Source organism: Danio rerio, chromosome 25 (genome assembly GCF_049306965.1).
Source record: "Danio rerio strain Tuebingen ecotype United States chromosome 25, GRCz12tu, whole genome shotgun sequence".
Classification (NCBI taxonomy): Eukaryota; Metazoa; Chordata; class Actinopteri; order Cypriniformes; family Danionidae; genus Danio; species Danio rerio.
The window spans coordinates 21,206,132-21,230,000 of record NC_133200.1 but is presented as its reverse complement, the minus strand read 5'-3'; the positions used below and the strand labels follow the sequence as shown (position 1 = coordinate 21,230,000).

General features: G+C 36.2%; 1 protein-coding gene and 1 long non-coding RNA gene across 2 annotated transcripts in view; one reads left to right on the top strand and one right to left on the bottom strand.

Annotated features, from left to right (window-relative positions):
* Positions 1 to 11,939, top strand: part of LOC137489351 (uncharacterized) — a 22,706-nt gene extending 10,767 nt beyond the window's left edge. Inside the window, exon 3 of the long non-coding RNA XR_011008768.2 lies at positions 10,884 to 11,939. This is a non-coding gene — a long non-coding RNA (uncharacterized lncRNA). The remainder of the gene's footprint in view (positions 1 to 10,883) is intronic.
* Positions 11,940 to 14,668: 2,729 nt separating this feature from the next.
* kcna1a (potassium voltage-gated channel, shaker-related subfamily, member 1a) lies at positions 14,669 to 22,954 on the bottom strand. Its single transcript, XM_005163044.5, has 2 exons — positions 22,606 to 22,954; positions 14,669 to 22,282 (listed from the first exon to the last, which is right to left on the bottom strand). Exon 2 carries the CDS (start codon positions 22,068 to 22,070, stop codon positions 20,592 to 20,594), a length of 1,479 nt encoding a protein of 492 aa, XP_005163101.1. The 5' UTR covers positions 22,071 to 22,282; positions 22,606 to 22,954; the 3' UTR covers positions 14,669 to 20,591.
* Positions 22,955 to 23,869: the final 915 nt, after the last annotated feature.

Sequence of the window (23,869 nt, the reverse complement as noted above, 5' to 3'; positions counted from 1 at the left end):
ATCATTATTCTTTAATATAACATCAATATCTATCAGGGTTATGTAAACATTTAGTCTATCAATGACAATTATGTTATTAATCATGTTAACTTATAGGTGTTTACAACAGGCAATACATTTGCTATTTATTGATGTTTATTTACCTTACATTACAAAAATACAGGTATTTGTTGGCTCTATCTATAAAGTCACATTGTAAGGTGATTTCAATAGTAAATGATAAAAATACTATGAATACTAAATAAGACTCATAAATGCATTAGAATAATGGTTAATGTTAACAAATGTGATCTAAGTGCAAAGTGTTTCTAATATGTAACAATAATAAAACAATAAAAATAATTATTACTCTTGTATATCTACTCAACTTGTGCTTTTCTGTAAAATCATCATGCAATATCTGACACAATGTGAACACATACTGTAGACAGCAGACGCATTACAATGAATTCAGAGCATCGCAGCACTTCTGCGCACGGACACTATCACATTACCAACAAACAGACGATCCTCTGGAGCGAGTCTGATGGAACATAAGTGACAGTGTGAGCTGTATATTGTGTATGTATGGTGATGGATGATGACTCAAAGTCTCCTCTCGTCCTCAATGCCGCAGGCTGACACAGCTGTAAGGAGAGATCTGTATTCTGGGAACAGTGAGGTCAAGCAATGCTCAGCCACTGCAACTTATTAAAAGGCTGAATGTACTGACTGATAGACTGAGAGAAGCAGCACATGTACTGCGTAAAGCCATGTACACACTGCGGCTAAAATTCAGTTCACCTTTTAGTGTTTAACCCTTTCACACGTACGTTTTGAAATACTCAACGCCCTGTATGAATTTATTTAATTAGAATGCGTCACTTTTAAAGTTTCCATGCTGATGTTTCAAGTTTATCATATGACAAAGCAGCCCAGTGATTTATTCAATTCAATTAATGCTTATTTCTATAGCGCTTTTACAATGTAGATGGTGTCAAAGCAGCTTAATGTAGAAGTTCTAGTAAATTAAAACTGTGTCAGTCCAGTTTTCAGAGTTGAAGATTAGTTTAGTTCAGATCAGTGTGGTATAAATTTCACTGCAGGCAGTCCAAACAATGCACAACTCTACAAGTCCCAAACCAAGCAAGCCAGTGGCGAAAAGTTTATCGTTTTGTTGCTTTGTCCCTTTTTTTTGAAAAATATTGACAAACATTGTCTTAATTGTGAAATAACTGATGATCTGATTAGGAAATGTGTATTAGAACATGTATTTTACAATTTAATCAGCTTAATTTAATCAAAATGTTTGCTCTATCAGGGGTCACCAATCCTGGTCCTGGAGGGCCAGTGTCCCTGCAGGGTTTAGCTCCAACTTGCCTTACCACACCTGCCTGGATGTTTCAAGTATACCTAGTAAGACCTTGATTACCTTGTTCATGTGTGTTTGATTATGGTTGGAGCTAAAATCTGCAGGGCACCGGCCCTCCAGGAACAAGTTTGGTGACCACTGCTCTATATAATCAGTGGAGAGATTAGAGCTGCTGGATTTACAACACGTGATTTCATCAACATCTCTCGACATACATGAAAGTCATTGGATGTTTAAATGGTGGAGTAAACTTTGATAATTGAATAATTAACATTACTACTACTAGGGCGATGCAGTGGCGCAGTAGATAGTGCTGTCGCCTCACAGCAAGAAGGTCACTGGTTCGAGCCTCAGCTGGGGTTTCTGTGTGGAGTTTTCATGTTCTCCCTGCATTCGCGTGGGTTTCCGCCGGGTGCTCCGGTTTCCCCCACAGTCCAAAGACATGCGGTACAGGTGAATTGGGTAGGCTAAATTGTCTGTAGTGTATGAGTGTGAATGATGTTTCGTAGAAATGGATTTTGGCTGTGTAAAACACGTGCTGGATCAGTTGGCGGTTCATACCGCTGTGGCAACCCTGGATTAATAAAGGGACTAAGCTGAAAAGAAAATGAATGAATGAATGCATTACTACTACTTTTACTACTACTAGTAATATTAATAATAAAAAATGAATGCATGTTCTCCCCATGTTCGTGTGGGTTTCCTCTGAATTAAAAATTAAAAATCAACGCTACTGAAGTTTATTTTTGCCATAAGATAAAAAAATCTCACTGCGTTTTGTCAAAAGCGCCACTTTATTTGTTGCTGTTGAAAGTTTGTTTATTTTTGCAATGCTGACATTATCACAACAACAATGCTTTTATTCTTGCAACGTTTTAAAAAAGTCTAAAAAAGTCAGAATTGCATAACATTAACTTGCTATTCATTAAAACATGTTGAAATTGTCTTTTTAATTGTTGAATAACACATTTTAACTTAAAATTGCAAATTACAAAGTCATGATTCTGAGAGAGTTCTCAAATCAGAATGGTTTTTATCAGTTATATCTGAAATTAACCATATTTGCATGATTAAAGGCTTAAAACCTTTGAACCCAAAATTGCAAGTTACATGGTCTTCATCATTTTTTTTTTCAAATTGTAAAATTGTAAAATGTTAGGCATCCATTTTAGACTTCATATTGTAATTCTCTAATATACTTTTATTTGGAGAGTTTCATTCACAAATTATTATTATTATTATTATTATTATTATCATATTATCATCATCATCATCATCATCATTATTATTATTATTATTATTATTATTATTATTATTACTAAATTGCACATTTCCAATTGCACAAATACAAAATACTGTCAATATTCTTACAGAAATTCCTAATAATTTCTCACAATTTTGTTGTTTATCACAATTAACCCTTTTCTTAAGAATTGCATTAAAGTTTACAGTTTAGCACAACTCAATTTCAAAATATATTTAAAATTTTAAGTTACTGACTTGTGAGATGCAAAGCCATAATTGTGAGGGAAAAAATCTGAATTTTAAGGTCACCTAATTCTGAAAATATACATTTGAAATCAGAATTATTAAACCCCCTTTTAAATTTTTATTCATTTTGAAATATTTTCTCAATGATTTTTAACAGAAGAAGAACACTTTCACAGTATGTCTGATAATATTTTTTCTTCCGTAGAAAGTATTATTTGTTTTAATTTAGCTAGAATGATAGCAGTTTTTAATTAATTTTAAGGTCAAAATTACTAGCCCCTTTAAGCTATATATTTTTTCGATAGTGTACAGAACAAACCATTTTTATACAATGACTTGCGTAATTACCCTAACCTTCCTAGTTAACCTAATTAAACTAGTTAAGACTTTAAATGTCACTTTAAGCTGTAGAGAAATGTCTTAAAAATATCTAGTAAAATATTATTTACTGTGATCATGGCATAGATAAAATAAACAAAAAAGATAAAATAAATCTGTCATTAAAAAATTTGTCATTAAAACTATTATGATTAGAAATGTGTTGAAAAAAATCTTCTCTCCATTAAACAGAAATTGTTCAAAAAAATAAATGAATGGGGGTTAATAATTCAGGGCATTTAAAAATTTTGACTTCAACTGTACATATACAATTAAACTATATGATAGAAATATCAGATTGTTTTTATGCTGCGGCAGAAATACGCATCTTACATATACAGAACTGACTCCTGTATTAAAACAAAAATGTCAATCCTAAAGCTACAGTGTGTACAAGACTTAATGTACTGACTAATTCATGCATGTGCTGATACTAATGCTGTATATGCATATGGACAGCACAAAAACATGCTAACTGACAAATTAAAAACAAGACTGCTGGACATTTTTTCCCTTATCCTTTCAATTTCAATTCCCCAAACTATATAAAACACATATGTTCAGAGTTATTACTGTACGCATCAACTTTTACTGGCCTTGGTTTGACAAAAAGCACTGTGCATAGTTTACATAAGATGGGCGAACTGATGGACATGCCTTTAATTATTAAACACGGCTGACGGCAGCATTACAGAGATAATGCGAAGAGGAAGAAACCATAAAGTGAGCAAAAGCAAAGGCACAGACAGAATGAATGGATGGGTGGATGTATAGATTGATGTATGCATTAATATCTGCATTACGCAGTCCGATGCCACCTTCTGATTTCAGAGGAGAAAATGCTTCATCAGGTAATTGGAGCACATAAAGACATTCAGGAATAATAATAATAATCATAATAACAATTAAATAACCAATCGGTCCAACTGCAGCCAACCCGATCTGAGCTGGAACCGGCGATTCTTTGCATGGTAGTCAGTTGCTCAAACAAAGAGGCTAAAGACCATGGCCCTTAGCGTTTATCACTAGAGCTCCTTTAGAGATCAGAGGAGTGAGCCAGTGAGGTTAACCTGCATAGCACTTTGCTAGCTGGTCTCCGTTACACTCACTCCCATAAACCTTACTCCCATCTCGGACGAGCCCCCACATGTAATCCACCAGTCTGCACCCAACCCAGTCTAAGCTGGCATCGAGCTGGCTATTCTTTGCATGGGAGTTGGTTGGTCAAGCGCATGCGTATGGTCCTTTGCACAGTCACATAATCCTCGCCATGGCCGACGCTGATGCGTACATCTCAAAAATATAACTACACGTTGCTACGGAGCGCATTGCAAGCTCTGGTATTGGTCGGCTTGGTAGCTGTGACCAGTGTGGAGTAAATGCTTACAAGTGTAGAGTCCCATGAACTAGCCCTAGATGCAAACTGTTTTGTGTTTACCTTATGATTAATGTTCTTGCACATCCTCCGGTTCCAGCATATGAATGAGTAAATTTTAGCTACTTGTACACTAAGGTAGCATTCAGAAAAAAAAAAACACCTGGAAGTGTTTTTGCAGAGCAACACATACAGCATGAAGTAGTATAAATGCATGACTATACGCAAGGCAGGCGCCGTGGGTCATGCCGATCCCTCGGCATAGAAGCATGAAACCTTGGAGAGCCTGGTGATGTCACATTAATTGTTTTATACTGAAACTTGCCTTCAAATAGTGCTTCCTTGGTCTTACCCATATTTATTTACACGTTACACACATGTCGACCACAACAGGAAATAAAAAAACCTGCAACTGCGTTAATTTTTTTAACGCTTTAATTATTTCAAATTAATCGCATGCGGTAACGCACTAATTTTGACAGCACAAGTGTGACGCGGCTGGGATGAGAATCAGCACCTCCAAGTCCGAGGCTATGGTGCTCCACCGGGAAAAGGTGGTTTGCCATCTCCAGGTTGAAGGAAAGTCCTTACCCCAGGTGGAGGAGTTTAAGTATCTCGGGGTTTTGTTCACGAGTGAGGGAAGGATGGAACGTGAGATTGACAGGCGGATTGGTGCAGCGGCAGCAGTAATGCGGTTGATGTACCGGTCCGTTGTGGTGAAGAAGGAGCTGAGCCGAAAGGCAAAGCTCTCGATTTACCGGTCAATCTACGTTCCTACTCTCACCTATGGTCATGAGCTTTGGATCTCGGATACAAGCGGCCAAAATGAGTTTCCTTCGAAGGGTGGCAGGGCGCACTCTTATGAATAGGGTGAAGAGCTCTGACACCCGGGAGGAGCTCGGAGTAGAGTCGCTGCTCCTCCACATCGAGAGAAGTCAGCTGAGGTGGCTCAGGCATCTGTTTCGGATGCCTCCTGGACGCCTACCTGGGGAGGTGTTCCAGGCATGTCCCACCGGGAGGCAGCCTCGGGGAAGACCCAGGACACGCTGGAGGGACTATGTCTCTCGGCTGGCCTGGGAACGCCTCAGGATCCCCCCGGAGGAGCTGGAGGAAGTGTCTGGAGATAGGGTAGTCTGGGGTTCTCTCCTTAGACTGCTGCCCCCGCGACCCGTCCCCAGAAAAAATGAATGAATGACTGAATGAATGAATGATGAATGAATGAATATAAATATTAAGTCAATATATATATATATATATATATATATATATATATATATATATATATATATATATATATATATATATATATATATATATGGGATAATTTGGCAATATATATATATATAGTCAAACAGGGCCTTTTAGAATTAATAAAAAGTAATTCTAAAGCATCTGCAAATGTCGAAGAATATACTTATAATGTAAAATATCTAAATAACAAAACTTATTTGTACAATTATGCTGCTGATTTCTGAAATTTATAATAAAAACTTTACTTGAAGGGCGGTGTTCATAAGGCTGTCATAAAACCTGTATAATCATGAAATGACAAGTCTTGAATATGAATGAGATTTGATGTATTCTTATAACAAAGGTCTCAAACTCAATTTCTGGAGGGCCACCGCTCTGCACAGTTTTGCTTCAACACAATCAAACACAGCTGATCCAAATAATCGAGGTGTTCAAGAGTCATGAACGCCTTTATTAGTTGGATTAGGTGTGTTTGGTCAGGGTTGGAGCAAAACTGTAGAGCTATGGGCCTCCAGGAATTGCGTTTGAGACCCATGGCTTATAACAATTTTCTTTTAAGTGTTATTCGGTAAGCTATGTTGTTTAAAATGGAAAGGTTAGATTTAATGTCTATAACAACTTGGCATAATGAAATAGTCTGTCTATGTGTTTGTTTGACAACTTGACATTATCTATACAACGTAACATGTCATAAATCTGTCATAAACATGATTGTCATGAGGTCATCATAATAGTGAACAGCATAATTCATCTTTTTCTTGACATCAACTACATTGGTACCAATTGAATTTGTCAATAAAATATTAAATATTACTAAGAATGTTATAAAAGTGTTTGTCAGCTTATCATTTTGTCAGTATTGACACTTCCATTGAGACATTTTGACATTCAGTTTATTCCACTGAAATAGGTGATTAGAAAAATATATATTAATTATAATGGCTGCTTGACAATCATGTTTATGACAGATTTATGACAAGTTATTTTTAATTATGTCAAGTGGTCACAGACACTGACAGGTTTGTTGTCTTGGTAATGTCAAGTTGTCATGACAAAGTCAAAATAACATAACTGAGCAAATGACACTTAGTAACAGTTATCATAAGCATGCAAAATGTAAATCATAATTATAGAGGTGTCATGACAGTCTTATGAACACCCCTTCAGGTAAAGTGCTATTCTTGTTTATTTTCATGAACATATTTTATGAATATATGCTACGACAGAATGGATAGATTGATGTATGCATTTATATCTGCATTATGCAGCCCAATGCGTGAAACCGTTTCACGTGATGCTCTCAGAGAAGAAAATGCTTCATTGGTTAATCAGAGCACATGAACACATGCATAAACGAATCCATCTGCAACTCCGACTGACGCAGAGTGATGAGCTTCAGATGCCCAGATCATTCAAAGCTTTTTTAAGACATGAAAAGATGCAGGAAAAATCTTGCATGATGACAGCAGGATATGCATGATTCATCTGTATTGAGTTGCGCAGGGTGAGTTTCCGTCTTTAAAGGAGGGACTAGCAGAACTAAACCTGCCAGAGGCCTGACTAAGGGAAATGCAAAATCCCATTAGCGCGACTTTCCATCTGATTTATGAGTAGTTACATCTGCGTGTGTGTGTTCCTTTCAGAATTCATTCAGAAGCTAATGCAACGTTAATTTTAAACTGTAGAGGTATAAGGGAGAATGGAGCTTGTCATCAACAATATTTATCAAGGTGTTTGTTTTTGAAGGACAGTTTCTGTACATAGTCATGGGCCATTTTTACTGTTTAAAACGGGGACAAGAAAACACTGACCTATTGTGATAACATGATATTTGGGGTAAGTTGTCACACTAGAGCTTTTAAACTATTATAGGTTCATCTGCAAAATGCAAATGGTAAAGTGTTCTACAAATGTAAAAGGTGATGAAAGATAAGCTACAGTTCTGACCAAATGAAATCACAACATTGCCCAAAATTAAAACAACTTGGCCAATGCAATAAATATATATATATGCGCACAAATACAAATATTTGTGTACACACTAACTTGAACTGTTCTTAGGTTAATACCAGACTTTTTTCAGCATTTCCTATGCTCTACTTCAAATTTAGGCTGCTATACCTTTGTTTTATTGTCCATGTGATCCTATACTATTTCATAATATTCAGGTCTGGACTCTGTGGAGGCCATATTAAGACTGTTTTTGCAAGATTTTTTTCTTCAAATATTATTTCACTATAATAGCAGTATATTTTGTATCATTATCATGCTGGAAACAAAACCATTGCAAATGAAGTGCTCTCTGAAATTAATAGCATGATGAATGAAAACATGTCTGTACATCTTATTGTTATAATATTGTTATAATACTAATATTTTCAAATATCTTTCTAGATATTAGTATCCAGATTCAAGTGCAACTTAAAGATATAACTAAGTTATTGTATAATTTGGCAAGTTATTGGATGAGAGTGGTTTGGTTAGTAGACAATTGAAAAAAATATATATTTAGTTGACTTTAAAATATACATAATATTGACCTTAAGATTGTTTAAAAAATTTAAAACTGTTTATTACTGTTATTCCAGCCAAACTAAAAGAAATAATACTTTCTCCCATTCTTTTATTAATTATAATGTTATTTACGAAGTCCCTGCCCCTTTTGTCTAAAGTGCCCCTCTCAAAATGAAATAAAATTAATTAACTTTATTTTTATTTGCAATATTTCACTTAAATTTAAATCTATTATCTTTTTATTTCTAATGATGTTTGATGACTAAAATATTATTTTGATGAATCTATCTCTTTCACTGTAAAATGAATAAAAAATATACATTTACACACACACACACACACACACACACACACACACACGCGCGCGCACACACACACACACACACATACACACACACACATATATATATATATATATATATATATATATATATATATATATATATATATATATATATATATATATATAAAAACGTATACTTTGTGATTAAAATAACAGATTGAATACCCTGCTTAGAAGTACTTATTTTCTAAATGTTCCAAGGACACTGACTTTGCACTCAAGCCAATAACCTTGTATGACCCCCAGAAAACACATAACTCGGGGCCTCCATTAGTGTGGTTGGTTTCTGTGACTGAGAAATCCTCAATCAGTGCAGCAGACGGTAGAGATTACAGACTGACTGACCGAATGAAGCTGCTGTAATCGCAAGGCAGAGTTTCCATATGGAGAAGCCATGTTTACGGTTTTACAATTTCAAACCTTTTTCATAATGCTAACATGCATCATACTATGACAAGCCATTTTTACTATTGAAAGATTTGAATTCTTGATGTCAACAATTAATTTTTTACATTTTTGAAATTGCTAATTTCAGTTACGTTTAGATTTTTTATGGTAACAATTGCAATTTATGTAATCGGTAATTACATTCCCACTAGTAAAAAGAGAAAATAGAGAAGAAAATAACAGAGTAGCCCCTCCCACTTTAGAGAAATAGACAATAGCATTTAGTCATATCGTAGCAGAGCAACAACAATATATAATGTAATAGCACTGCCGAGACACAGTCTCCACATTGTAAACAAATTACAAAAATTCATGATAACAAATGTTTTTATGTTACTATAACTTAATGCAATAATCAGGTTTCAACAACAACAAAAAATGATAGCTCTACTTTGACTGATTTAAGTTGAGATGATTAGAAAAGTTCATTTGGTTCGACAAAAAAATTAAAGACTGCAGGAATTTTATTACAGTGCACATTAAAACACACCATTTAATGTATAATTCAAACGCTTCAGAAACAGCGACTGTTAAACTATCATGTGCTGAAGTGGACTGTGTACAGTATGTGCACGTGACATTAATATGGTACTACCCCAAAGAAACAAACATATTTAGGGGCCATTCTTACCGAATCCATTTTCCATTCCAACATGCTACATTTACTTTGTTTTCCATGTAAACGCACATAATGGATGAACATGCACGACTGTTATGCTTGTGCCTCAGTTATTTTGATGCACCTTGCAGTTGAACCATTTTTAAATGATGCATCTTGTGTTTTTACACGCAAACATGCGATCTGTGCGAATGGTCCTTACACTGTCTGAATAGTTTTTTTCCCTAGAACAGAATGTGCCATTAACCATATAGAGAAATGTTATTGTGTTTAAAAGCCTTAATTTTGAATGTCCTGGTTGCCTGTATGCTTACTGTGTGTGTGTGTGCAATGCAAGTGATTTATTTCAGCCACGTCTGAAAAGGGTAAGACGCTTCTGATGCTAAGAGCATTTGGATTGGTCGGAAAATATATAATCTCATAAAAATGGTAGATTTGTAAACTGCACGATTTGAATGCCTTTATCTTGTCTAGTTTGTTGGAGCAAACTGGATTTTAGATAACCTTGAAGGGATAGTTCACCCGAAAATAAAAGTTCTGTAATTAATTTTTCACCCCTATGTTGTTGTAATCCCCTGAGACATTCATTCATATTCAGAACAGAAGTTCAAATATTTTAGATAAAAATTGAGAGCCCATATCCATACACCCCCCCCCCCCCCCCAAACAGCATTGATTGTGAGATGTTCAAAGTGAAGAATAGGAACAAAAAACATGTGACTTGGGTGGTTCAACTGTCATTATGCGAAGCTTCAAGAACACTTTTGTACACCAAGAAACTAAACAAACAGCTTTGTTTGCTTCCACATCAAATGTGGGTGAGCATTTACTATTTTATAACAACAATTTGTTCAATGTTATAACAGTGTTCTTGGTTCCTTTACTAGACTTTAAACATCTCAGGCTTTGCTGTCTATAGATCAGAGAGCTCTCGGATTTCATCTAAAATATCTTAATTTGGGTTCCGAAGATGAACGAAAAGTCTCAAGAGATTGGAACGAGAAGTAATTAATTACAGAGTTTTCATTTTTGATGGTGAACTAATGGTGAACTAACCTTTTTTAAGACTAACAGATTCTTACTAACACCTCAAAAATGTTGTTGTTTTTTTCAGGGGAACCTTAAAACACTAGTGCATGCTGTAAAATCAGTGTCAGGGACACATGTTGTCGGTCAGAGCACGGCAGGACAGGAGCGAGACACGAGCCACAGGAGCCCGGAGATCTGCCTCAGGAGCTGCACTGGGCCGGTCGCCAGATCACCCCACCCCTGCCCGGCCTGCGGAGAGAGAGAGAGAGAGAGACACTGCTGCAGCTCCAGAGGGCAATGCAGAGGAGAAGAGAGCAAGGGTACTCAAACACAGACACTCCTAGATCATGTTTTGAACTCTCGAGGGGGGAAGCAAATGTGCCTGATGTGCGCGCGTATAAAGGAAAGCGGGCGCTAGATGGATTGAAAGCAGGAGATAGACATCTTGTTGACGATGTAAACTGACTGTTTTGTTGTCATGTTTGTTCAGTGTGCGCCGGATGACTTGGCTTTCTCTTACAGCACACAGAAACACACAGAGAGCCCTGCAGAGCGGCTTCATTAGGTGGGTGCTGCGGTCACCTTGCTTACGGATGTTTTTGATAAGTTTGGACAAGGTGTTCTGTGTTCTGTTGTGCACTGCAGGTTTTTCAGTGACTGGGTTGTCAATTTCCAATAACAGGGCTCAAAACCAGGGCTCTTTCACTAATTCACAAATATTAAATGTTAAAAAACATAATTATCCTAACTTGGGTTAGAGAGATCTATTTGATCTTGGCAAATGTAGTCAACTTTTCAAAAACAAATGACCTAAATCTTCTTCACAATGTTGTGTTGAAATTGTGATATAATGGTTTAATTATCTATTATATAGATATTTAAAAATATGAGGATACAGACATTTAATATGTTTAGAAATCTGATCTATGGCAATACATGCAAATTACATAAAAGAGATACAAGTTCATGTTTAGATTTCACATACTTTTCACTAATTCATGAATATTATAACAGTATTAGTAATTACGTAATATTTGATTAAATGGAGTTAATTACTGGATCTGAATGATGAAGAACATTATTATCACAACTTGGGGTCAAGATAAAATAGTTATCTTGGCAAATGTGGTCAACTTAAAAATATATATATATATATCTAAATCCCAAATAAACAGTCACTCTTACAGGGTATCTGCTGGATCTTAAACAGTTTAAAAATGTCTTCAATTTCAAAAACAAAGTTTTAGGCCTTAAAAAGTCTGAATTATTTGCTGAATTATTGTTCTGTAGATCTTAAATCATTTTAAATGAGTCTTAATTTTCCTATGTTCATGTAAAGCTATCCATAGTACCCAATCGGCTAGTACCCGTCTAATTGCTAACTTTCTATCTCAATAAAAGTTTTAACAAAAGATTATTTATTACTGATACTTCTTTACAAAAACATTTATTTTTAATGGGTATTTAAATGTTTTATCTGGGCCATTAGAAAAAATCGTTAGCGTTTAGCCTTGAGTAAGTCTAAATTAAGTCATAATGTTCTTAAAAAGGTCTTAAAAAGTCTTAAGTTTGACCTAAGACTTGAAACTTATAGAAGTGAAACTTGTAGATGAAAACTTGTAGAAACACGCTCTTACCAACATGTCTAAAAGAATATTATTATATATTATATTAATAACTATCAAATATAAAATATTTTTGTCATATATGCTGTCAATTTACATTAATAATATAATTAATATAACAACAAATGTCATAAATAATACATTTAATACATTTTAAATGGCCATGTTGACAAAATGTCTAAATGCATCTCAAACACCTAATTTTATCTAATTTTGTAACTGTAACAATAATTATCAACATAACAATATAAAAATTGATCTAATAGTTTAATGATAAGAATTCAATAACACAATGTACCTTGTTGAATATTTGGTTTCAGTAAATACAATGTAAAAAAAATAATAATCAGTGCAGTCGAATAAAGTTTAATAAATCCTACACACATTGTCAACAATGTTGCCAAAGCATATAAATACATTTAACAAAATAACAATTTACTTGTCCTGTCATGACTTCGAAAGAGTTTAAATCGTCACTTCAGTTTTTGTTTTATATTAACACAGAAAATCATGCAGTAAATTGTCATACAATATGAGGAAGTGATTCATTTTAGTTAATTGTTTTACAATTTTAATACTAATTTTATACTAATTGTTTATTCTGCTGTCCACTGAATAGATTTAACAGATTCACTGTAAAGATTATGATCAATAAGTCATAATAACATCTGTTTTTCTTGCTTATTAAAGTAAGTTAAGCGTGATTTAGCTTCATTTTTAACTGCTAAAAGATTTTAAATAATTCAAGTGATGAAAGTTGATATAACCTAATACTTTTTAATAATATGGATAAAACTTTTATGGCAGCAGCTCTTCACAATGTTGTGTTGAAATTCTGATATAATGGTTAAATTATCTGTTAGATATTACCAGTAAAAGATTTGGGGATACAGACATTTAATGGGCCTTACCCAATAAGGAGCAAGACGTGTTGGCACCATTTGTTGCTATTTTCAGACCAGCGCAACTCTAATTTTCATGTTGTGCACCACATTGTTTAAATGGCAAATACATTTAAATATTTAAAATGGCAAAAGTGAATTCAAACACAGCCTTAACGCTTTTTTGCCTCATGTGCTTTAGACTTTGTGCTTAGATCCTTAAAATAGAGCCCGATATATGGCAATATATGCAAATTATACATCAATTCGGTCACACTTTATTTTGATGGTCCAGTAGACTGTTAAGTTGGGGTTAGGGTTAGTGGAAGTTGACACGTACTTGCAAAGTTTCTCATAGTAAGTTAAATGTCTGGTGAGTTATCAACAGACATAAGCAGGCAGTCTACTAATACTCAAATGGACCATCAAAATAAACTTACCATCAATTCATGTTTGGATTAGGCATAAAATATGTATGAAATATATTTAAAAATATTGCAAAAATGGCCATTTACATATTTAATTTCATATGCATTAAATCATATGCATCGATAACGCAATGTGTGTATCCGCAATATTCACATCGCAGGATTAGATTAATTATTAAAATACATAGATATTATTTTTAAATTATTGTATGAAATTATTTATGCAATGCGCGTTATTTTTTTACATTGTATTGTTATATTTTTGTATTTGAATACTGTAACACTCCACAGTAAACCATAAAGCACTGTTTATTTAACTTTAAATTTTGCTCTGTCGTTTGATTATATTACATTATATTTTATCCAGATGTACTTTATGGAAAAAAGACTTGATCACACCAATAAATAAATAAATTATTGAAATATTTTCATAAAGAGCTATTCAAATCATCTAGTAAATTATATTCAAATCGCAATATATATTGCAGCAAAATAAAATATCGCAATGTCAGATTTTCAAAATAGTGCAGCCCTAGTTAAGCTATAATTTTACATATATATGTCTATCAGATTTCTGTACACTGAATTAAAATATTCATTGGATTTACTAAATTTATTTAAGGTAACTGCTTACAAGCAATTTATACAAACAAAATTAAAAATTACTATTGAATTGGTTTAAATTCAGCCAATATATATTGTTTATAAACCAGTTACATTGATAAAAGTAAATCCAATGAATGTTTTTTTTTTTATCAAAAAAGTTCTAATTGTCATGCTAAGTTTATTTCATATATTAAAAATGCATGTTTTTTTCACATCTGCTTGTAAAAAGAAATGGGACATAAAACTGTAGCATGTTCAGGAGACGAGTAATTTTCTTAAGTTATCAAAAAGTATCACAGACTCCAAAAAATCACTGAAATACACCCAACAGCTGATCATTAAAAATTTATTGATTTGGATGTATGATCAAATCATATTTGACATAAGAAACAAAAGAACCCTTGCATAGATCACAGACCATGCCTTTGTCAATGTACAACAAAATGAACATAATTTAGCATAACAAAAGTACAAAAAGTAGATAAACATGTTAAATACATGGAACAAACATTAACATCATCGAACATAAACATGTAGCTGAAATGGCCAGTACGTAATGACTGTATGGACTCTAGTTTGGGTTTCCTGCTCTCTCTTTTTTTTTTTTTTTTGGCAGAATTAAACGTGTCAATGAATTCATGTCATTATATAATCCATGTATCATTCAGCATCCTGAAAGAGAATCTCAAATAAAGCCGACATAAATAAATCAATCAATTAAATCTGATCGGTGGATTAAATAACGTTTAGGGAACGAAAATAACAGCTAATAAATAATGAAGATGGCTTCAGGAACAAATGACAGCAAGGGCTTAAAAAATGATGCAACCAGAATATAGTTGATCCTCAGTTTTGAAAGGCTAAGCTCATGCAGTCTTCCATACACCATGCAGATTTTTGCAATTGCTAGGTTGCTGTTGACTTTTGGTTCGGTATGGTGGTATGGAGTTGAGGTTATTACAAAAAAAAAGTACAATGTACAGTACATTTTCGATGCTAATGCCGTTTATTTGATTTATTTCATGATATCGATAATACAAGCTATAATCTTCCTATATATTGTAATGGCTTGTCTTAAGGACTCGTTTGTGAGTCTACTGTAGTTTTATCAAGGGCATGGGTTGTTTAAAGCACAGTTAACTATAGTGCCACATGGACGCAACATGGTAATATAGCTAGACGAGGCCACGCAGGTGAAGAAAATAAGTATGTCTGCAACATCCTCCAAAAAGGCCACAACCTGGGAGCACTATTAGCGTCCCTCATTTTTCAACAGCAAGCTTTACATCTGGTAACTCGGTAGTAGTTATGTCACTCAGTAGTTTTCGTCTTTTCCTTCTACAGTGTATGTTATTTTTGAAGCCCCGCAATTGACATGCGGAAAATATATTGCGGCCACTGGTTTTGTCACAAATCAGTCACGGTTTGCTAATTTGTTCACTTGTTTTAGTTCACTCATGACAAAAAAGTATGAAAGTAATTACAATGAATTAAGATTTGGATCTGTTATTTTAATTAATTGGTTTCACAAATTACTAACTTATTCGCTCGTTTCAGTTAAATCCAACTTAATTCGTAACTTTTCCAATAATTGGCTAATTGTTATTAGTTTATACGTTCTCATTTTTACATTTTAGTACGATTTGCTTGTACCATTATTTATACACTTATTTTAGTAAAATTGTGGCCAGAAATTATGAATTTATTCTCACAAATTAATCATTTATTTTTACATTTTAATTAGTTGTAGCCACAATTTACAAATTTGTTAAATCATTTTAGTTAAGTCCCACAATTGTTCTCTTTTTGTTAATTTGTTTACTCGTTTTAGTTCAATCATGGCCACAAATTAAAAATTAATTGATATTAATAAACAATTTGTTTACATCATTTTAGTTCAGTCACAGCCACACATTAAGAATTTATTTCCTCAAATAAGAAATTCATTCTTTCTTTTTAGAAAAATTTTGACCATAAATTATGTACTTCTTCTCACAAACTAAGAATGTCTTCTTACATTTAATAATTTGTAGCTACAATTAATATAGATAGTTCAATCACTTTTTTTTATTTGTAAATTTAAGTCACGATTTTCTAATTTGATCAACCGTTTTAACTGTCATGTCTCAAATTCATAATTTGTTCTTTCATTTTAGTAAACCAAAGTTGTTATTTCTTTTAGTTATTGTAAAATTGTGAAAAAAAATGAACAATTCTATAATATAAATTTCGAAAATGTTGTCTTTTTTTTTTACATTGAAATCACAAGTTAATTCACTTGTTTTAGTTAAATCAAGTGTGAAAAAATGGAATTTAATCCAGTGATTTATTAATTCCCTCGTTTTAGTTAACCGTGGCCACGTTGAACTAATTTATTCTCTACACTACAACAAGGTGATAAATATTGCAACATGGCCATTATTTACCAAATGAGGGAACAAACAATTTTTCATTGTACACAGAGGAACAAATTAGTAAACCTGCTTGGATATTAGTTAATTTATGGCCACAATATGCATGTTTTTCCCAGCATGTCAAGTACAGGGCTTTATAAGTAATTTCTTATCCGTTCTGAAAATAAAGCTTAATATCAGCTTCTTGCGATGCAAATATATATACATAGAAAAACAAGTGAAAATATGTAGTATGTTATGGATTTACACCTTTACAGACTCAACTAATAACCTCCTAAGCCATAATTTATTTAAATATTTTATACATAAACAGTCCTCACCTTAGATCAGAGGCATAAAGTTTGAACATAATTTGCTTCAGTACGGGAGATAGCAAAATTAGTCTCATGTTCTGTTTTTTTTTTTTTTAACTATAGCAACGTAAAGTACATGAAATATGAATTTTGCCTACTAAAACTTTATCGTTGGTGTACATTATGTCTCCCTTTACATTTATAATCTCTATTCTTATCAAAAGTTTGCCACAGCCCTTGGTTGATATTAAAATAAGCATTCTGGACAGTCCTGTAACTTCCTCCCTATTGCTATGATTTATGGTGTAGTTATTAAATATAAGATTATGCATAGCACCATAGGGTTTGATCACCACTCACACGCTAGGTACAAACACTCGTCCTTATTTTAGAATTAATCAATTCACCATATTAAAACACAGGCTGCATGAGTTGTTTCGTTTCATAAGCCCAAATTGCCTCTAAAAGCAATGTTATGAATTCCAAACAAAAAGCTTTAATAAACCCCTGAATAGTTCTTTCTGTCACAGAGCTGCAGCAGAGGTGACTAAACCCATGTTAGCATTATAGGAAACTGCCCAAGGTAAAATACTGCTGTTTGCCTGTGATTACAATCACACCTCATCGATCAATAAGGGTCATGTGATCAGGCAACTTGTTTACGAGCTGGTCTGGCAGACTTGCTTGTGTTTAGTAAATGAAATTAGCCCCAAACAAACTCATTTAATGAGGGACATTCTGAAGCATTTTTAATTATCATGGAGAAAGGAAAGCTTTAGCCATATACACTAGAACGGCCTACACATGATTTCACTTTCAATCAAAGTAGTTCTTGGTGGGTGCAGGGTTCATAATTTAAACTTTTAACACCAAGTGGAAATGTTTTAGAAGACATATTTTAAAATGAAAAGATTTTGTCAATTTTTAGCTTTGTAAATAGATGTCTAGTTCAGGGATGCCTTAACTTGCACCAAGAAGGTCCGCTGTCCTGCAGAGTTTAACTCCAAGCAAAATTAAAATCAGTAAAAGATTCAATAGGAACCATATCAAATAATCAAAAATTTCACACTTGGTGTGCATTCGCAGTCTTGTGGACTAACAGTGGCCGTTAAGTCCCAGAGACTGGGAAAGGGTGTCCCATTCATAGTCTTAGCTTTCAGGAGGGGCTGGCTTCTCCCCCTTTTCTGCTGCTATGTGCCCATGATGCACATTTCTGCCAAGCCAACCTTAGATGAGCTTTATCCAACATCCAAAGCAGCATAAATGTGTGTATTCAGATGCAGAGATGTCCAATCCTGCTCCTAGAAGGCTACTGACCTGCATATTTTAACGCGTATCTCAATTAACTACACATGATTTTGCTAATCAAGGTCTTGCTAGGCATATTAGAAGCTTCTAGACACTGTTGAGGCAAGTTGAAGCTAAACTTTGCGGAACAGTGCTCAGCCCTCCAGTACCAAGTTTGGACACCCCCAGAATTGGGATTGGGAACTGGACCTCTGGGAGCAGGACTGGACAACCCTAGTCTAGTTTATACCCTGTGGTATAGGAAAGCCTGTGCTATTGTTTCTTCCCAGATCTCTCTCTTTTTTTAAAAAAAGACTGTGAAACAACCAAGTAGATGTTGATTGTGCTTAGCAAGGGAGCGTTACAGATCCAAGGGGTCAGGGGTCGTCGTATTGTTGCGTTTGTTATAAGTGCTTGGAAAAAAAAGGCTAATTCGGGGGTACTCTTAGTGTATTATTTCTGGCTTATCATCACACTTCATAGGCTGTTATGTACTCTCATGTTCTGCTCTGCAGTGAGCTGTGCGGCGACCTCACTGAGGTAGACTTTTAATTATGGCACAACATAATCAAAACCACAATGAAAGGCAGATCCAAAACTCTGAAAGGTCCTGTCATGCGAAAATCATATGTCTGATTTCATATTCAAGCTCAGCTGTCGTATGAAAACACGTAAAGTTTCGGGTTTGTGCCTGACAACCATGTGTCACAAATGAAACAACACCAACAATAACAAAAAATCATCAACAAAAAATAAAAAGCACTCTGTATACACTGTAATGACCAGCCTCAATACATACATTATGACAGTTCTAGAGCAGATATTGTTCCCTTGCCCTGCCTAAAACTCCAGTTACTCAGAGGCACTTTCACCTGTCCGGTTGCTGAGAGGGTCAAAGGCACTAGCAACTAATATGAGTAATTCTGCCATGTTCTCTTTTGCATCCTGCTAAGATAAATTAAGCAATTCTTGATATCCTAAATTTGATCACAAAATGGAAGCGTGAAGTATAATTGCCCAAAGTTTTCTTTTTTTTTTTTTTTGTGTTTTGTTTTTTTTGCTCTCTCTCTCCCAAGAGAGAGAATGCCCATGCACTGCACTATTTAAGTTATATAATTTTTTTAACAGGTGCGCTTAGTATGAGTATATGCATTTGATAGTATCTTGATAGTTCTTTTTCTGTGTCCTCGACTACTTTTTAGATTGAAAAGTTTGCATCCCAGCGTTGGGGCTTGCATATATATTTTGTCACATTTCAGAAAATATCAAGGAATCGATGTCCCTAGTTTCCCTGATTGTAACAATGACACCCTTATGAGGTATCTCAATTGCAACAAGCTGTATTATACCGATGTCATGCATTAAATATACTAGGATACACAGTACCTTAGTTGATTAGGCCATAATGCAGGTTCTTCTGACATGCTATGATATCATTAAGATTCTGTTTCCCATAAGGTTAAACATTCAGTCTTTAAATACACCTAAATGATTAGCATCTCAAATCATGACACACTAGTGCACTTTTCATGGCGACCAATGAGAGGAGGTCGATGTAGAGGGGAGCTGATGGAGCTGAACACAAAAATTTCAAAAGCAAAAAAGGAATGGATTTCCTATCTTCATGAGGTAATGTCCGACGCATGCCAATATCAAAATGAGGATAATCTAAACATGCTAACTATGAGGCTCCTCCTTCGGCATTGTGCTGTCTTATATCTAAAGGGCATGGCATTTAATCACTTGGTGATATCTAAATTACAGCATCTGCTGGAAAATAGCAGCAATGCGGATGTCCATGAGGCGATGACCTTGGCCTCCGTAGCATCCCAGCAGAAGATAAGTCTTGTTCATATAAGGTGCTTTGCTGGTCAGTTGGGGAAGACCACCTACGGATGAGGCGTCCACCGAACACTGCACTTGGTCTTTTATGCACTTTCCCAGATGCAGTGTGCAGCTTGCTGAAATGTAGTCTGTAGTCCATGCGTGATGTTTTAGTAATCCCGCCGTCGAGAGTCCTTCAATGCCCATGGACGCTAGCTAGATGCTTGAGGAGGCTTTTTTCTCATTCATCCTCTTTGGAAATGTATATACTGAATTGTCTGCCTCATTTGTTGCAGTTATGTTCTAAATGTTTTGGTGTAGTATTTTTCTTTCGTCTGCATTGTAGAGTTATTCGCATTGCAAGGGCTCACGAGAGGAGGTAAAGTAAGCATTCATATGTGACTTCAGTCAGCACGTGACTTTTCAACTGTGCCTCTAGACATCGGTTAGCAGCTTACTTTTGTTCACACAGTTCTGATTGGGGATAGTGCAGTTGCCAGTTCTGAGGTTGGCCTCTCTGAAATTGTCGATGCTGTTGTTTATGTCTCCATCTATCTCCATGTACTCAGACTTGCTGACGGTTGAGGAGCTTCGGCGACTAGAGTTTGAATCGGAGGCAATGTTCGGGTTGCTCACGTTCAGGAGTTGGGCCTGCTCCTCTCCTTCGGTTTCTCTATGATAGAAATAGTTGAAGTTGGACACAATGACTGGCACGGGGAGGGCAATGGTCAGCACACCAGCGATGGCGCACAGGGAACCCACAATCTTGCCCCCGATGGTCACTGGGACCATGTCCCCGTAGCCTACGGTAGTCATTGACACAACTGCCCACCAGAATGCATCTGGGATGCTGCTGAAGTAGGACTCCTTTTCCTCTGCTTCTGCAAAATACACAGCACTGGAGAACAATATGACGCCAATGAAGAGGAAGAAAATAAGCAATCCGAGCTCTCGCATACTGGCTTTGAGGGTCTGCCCTAAAATCTGAAGGCCTTTGGAGTGCCTGGACAGCTTGAAGATTCTGAACACCCTGACCAGACGGATCACCCTGAGGATGGCCAGTGATGTTGCCTGCTCGCCCTTTCCCTCTTTTCCGTCTTGTTCCTCTGCTAACTCTGTGCCCAGCGTGATGAAGTAAGGGATAATAGCCACAATGTCAATGGTGTTCATCATGTTCTTAAAGAAGGCCGCTTTGCTTGGGCAAGCAAAGAAGCGCACTATCAATTCGAATGAAAACCAGATAATGCAGAGGGTCTCAATGATGAAGAATGGATCGGCCAGAATGCTAGGTTTGTAGTAGTATGTGGTGTTGCCTATAATCTTTATACGCCCCTCAGGGTCCTCTTTCAGTTCAGGTAAAGTCTCCAAACAGAAAATGACGATGGAAATTAAAATGACCATAACAGACACAATAGCAATTCCTCTGGCTGGCCCTGAGCTCTCAGGATGCTCAAACAGGAGCCAGATTTGTCGCTGAAACTCTTTCTCTGGTAAAGGTCGCTCCTCCTCACGGATAAAGCCCTCATCCTCACGAAACTTCTCCATTGCCTCCACCCCAAGTTCATAGAACTTAATTTCTTCTGAGAACATATCCAACGGGACATTCGCCGGCCTTCTCAGTCGTCCGCCGGACTGATAATAGTACAGGATGGCATCAAAGCTCGGACGATTTCTGTCAAAGAAGTACTCGTTTCTCAAGGGATCGAAATAACGCATCCGCTTCTTTGGGTTACCTAAGAGAGTCTCTGGGAACTGGGCGAGAGTTTTAAGCTGCGTCTCGAATCGCAGGCCCGCTATATTGATGACCACCCGTTCACAGCATTCATGATCGTCATGGTCAGGGGGGTATGTGTCCTGCGGATGCCCCGGCACGGCAGAGGTCTCATCCATGTTGTCCCCAGCCACAACTGTCATCCTGCAGGTCAAAGTTGAAGCTCCGCAGGAGTTAATTTAATGAAGTAGACATCCAATTGCCCTCCCAAAGGCGTTGCTTTCCTTCCTTTTCTCCAGTTCTTCAAATATATCCTGGTACAGAGTATAACTTGTTCTTTTCTTCAGCGTGGCCCCACTGCAGTTGTCACTGATTCGACCATCGTTCCTTTCCACTGCATCCACTTCGGCTGCCTCTGTCACCGAGTCAGAGAAAAATGGATCGAACAGCGGCGATATTTGCTTGCTCAGCAAGTTCACACTACTTATTTATTTATCTACTCATAATAATATGTATGAATATAAATCAGAGAAGTGAACAGCCTTAAGGGTGCACTTCTGACTCATTATGCTGTTTTAAGCTATTGAAAAGACGTGACAGGACAGTATTGCCACATAGTACATGCAGTCTACTTTTCACTACATGCAGCAACATATTACAGAATAGCTCAATTACATGTTTAAGTGAATAAATCATGAGGAAAACACGGCTTTCACTTCATGCTTATTAAGTGCTCACCTCGTTACTGAAGGAATGCGTCTTCTGCCGGCTGTCTCCTGTCAGCAATGCACCCTCAAGTCCTTTTTGCTGCATGAAAAAGGCTTCTTCACATCTTCTCACTTTCAGACCGTTCGACTGCGGTCCATAAATGTCACATCCATAACGCAAAACGACTCACGACATTCGCAAACGATCAAATAGCAATAAAATAAATATGGCTTAAACAAGATGCCTTACGAAGCTGCTTCACATTCAGTTGAAACCTGTGCTAAAAGACTGAAAAGGCTGAAAAGAAAAACATCAAGCCGCAACGTCCTCCCTCCGCTCCTGCTCGTGCGGCGGCACCTTGGTGTAAATGGCTTATACTGCATGAGAAATTGTAATGCTGCAGCTCAGCTCAGGCGGGAGATACATTAAGGGGGCAAAAGCGAACCATACCATTTCCAGACATCACTGCATCAGCAAAATTTCCCTCTTACGAGTAGACAAGATGACGAGCGGTCTGTTTTATCGGGACGCACTGACAGGGGGGTATGGAAGCGAAAGGCTTCTTAAAGGAGAGATCAATAAGCGGAGAGGGAATAATTCCTTAATCATGCCCAACATATTGTTGCACTGTATTGCACATGGGAGCGGGATGGGGGAGGGGAGGCTTCGACGCAATGCAGACCGCGCGTGGCCACAAGTGCCTGTCCACGCAGTGCGCGAGAGCATTTATGTGCCAACACTGGCGCAGTATCTGATTCGCCGAGCACTAATGTGCACAGAGACTTTAACTGACCACACTCGCCAATAACCACAATAAAAAGACGACTTCTCTCTGGTGCTCTGGAATACTGCGACTTTTTCATTTTTTTCCAGCCCAAAAGAGTCATGAAGGCGCGCGGCTCATGCGTGTTGTTGGAGAGTGGATCGTGCGGGGGCTGCTCGGCATATTTATAGAATATCGTGGGTGTTTGTACTCTGATGGACGGCGATTTTTGCAGCACTTCGCTTATAGAGCTCTTTCCAGCAATCGCCGATTAAGAGCATTTAGTCTTTTTATACATGTAACCTTCAGTTTACCTCAAGAATTAACTGGATTTATTTTAGTACTTGAAATGTTTTGAATTGTGAGTCATTTCTGTCATTAATTGTAGTAGTAGAATCACCTTTTATATTTCACCAATTTATGAAAAAAATATTGAAAGCGTTTGAGATATGAAATGACAGGAAAAAGATTTTTTTCATAAATGTATTCCTGTCTAGGGTTGTACATTTTGCTGCACAAATTTGATTAAAA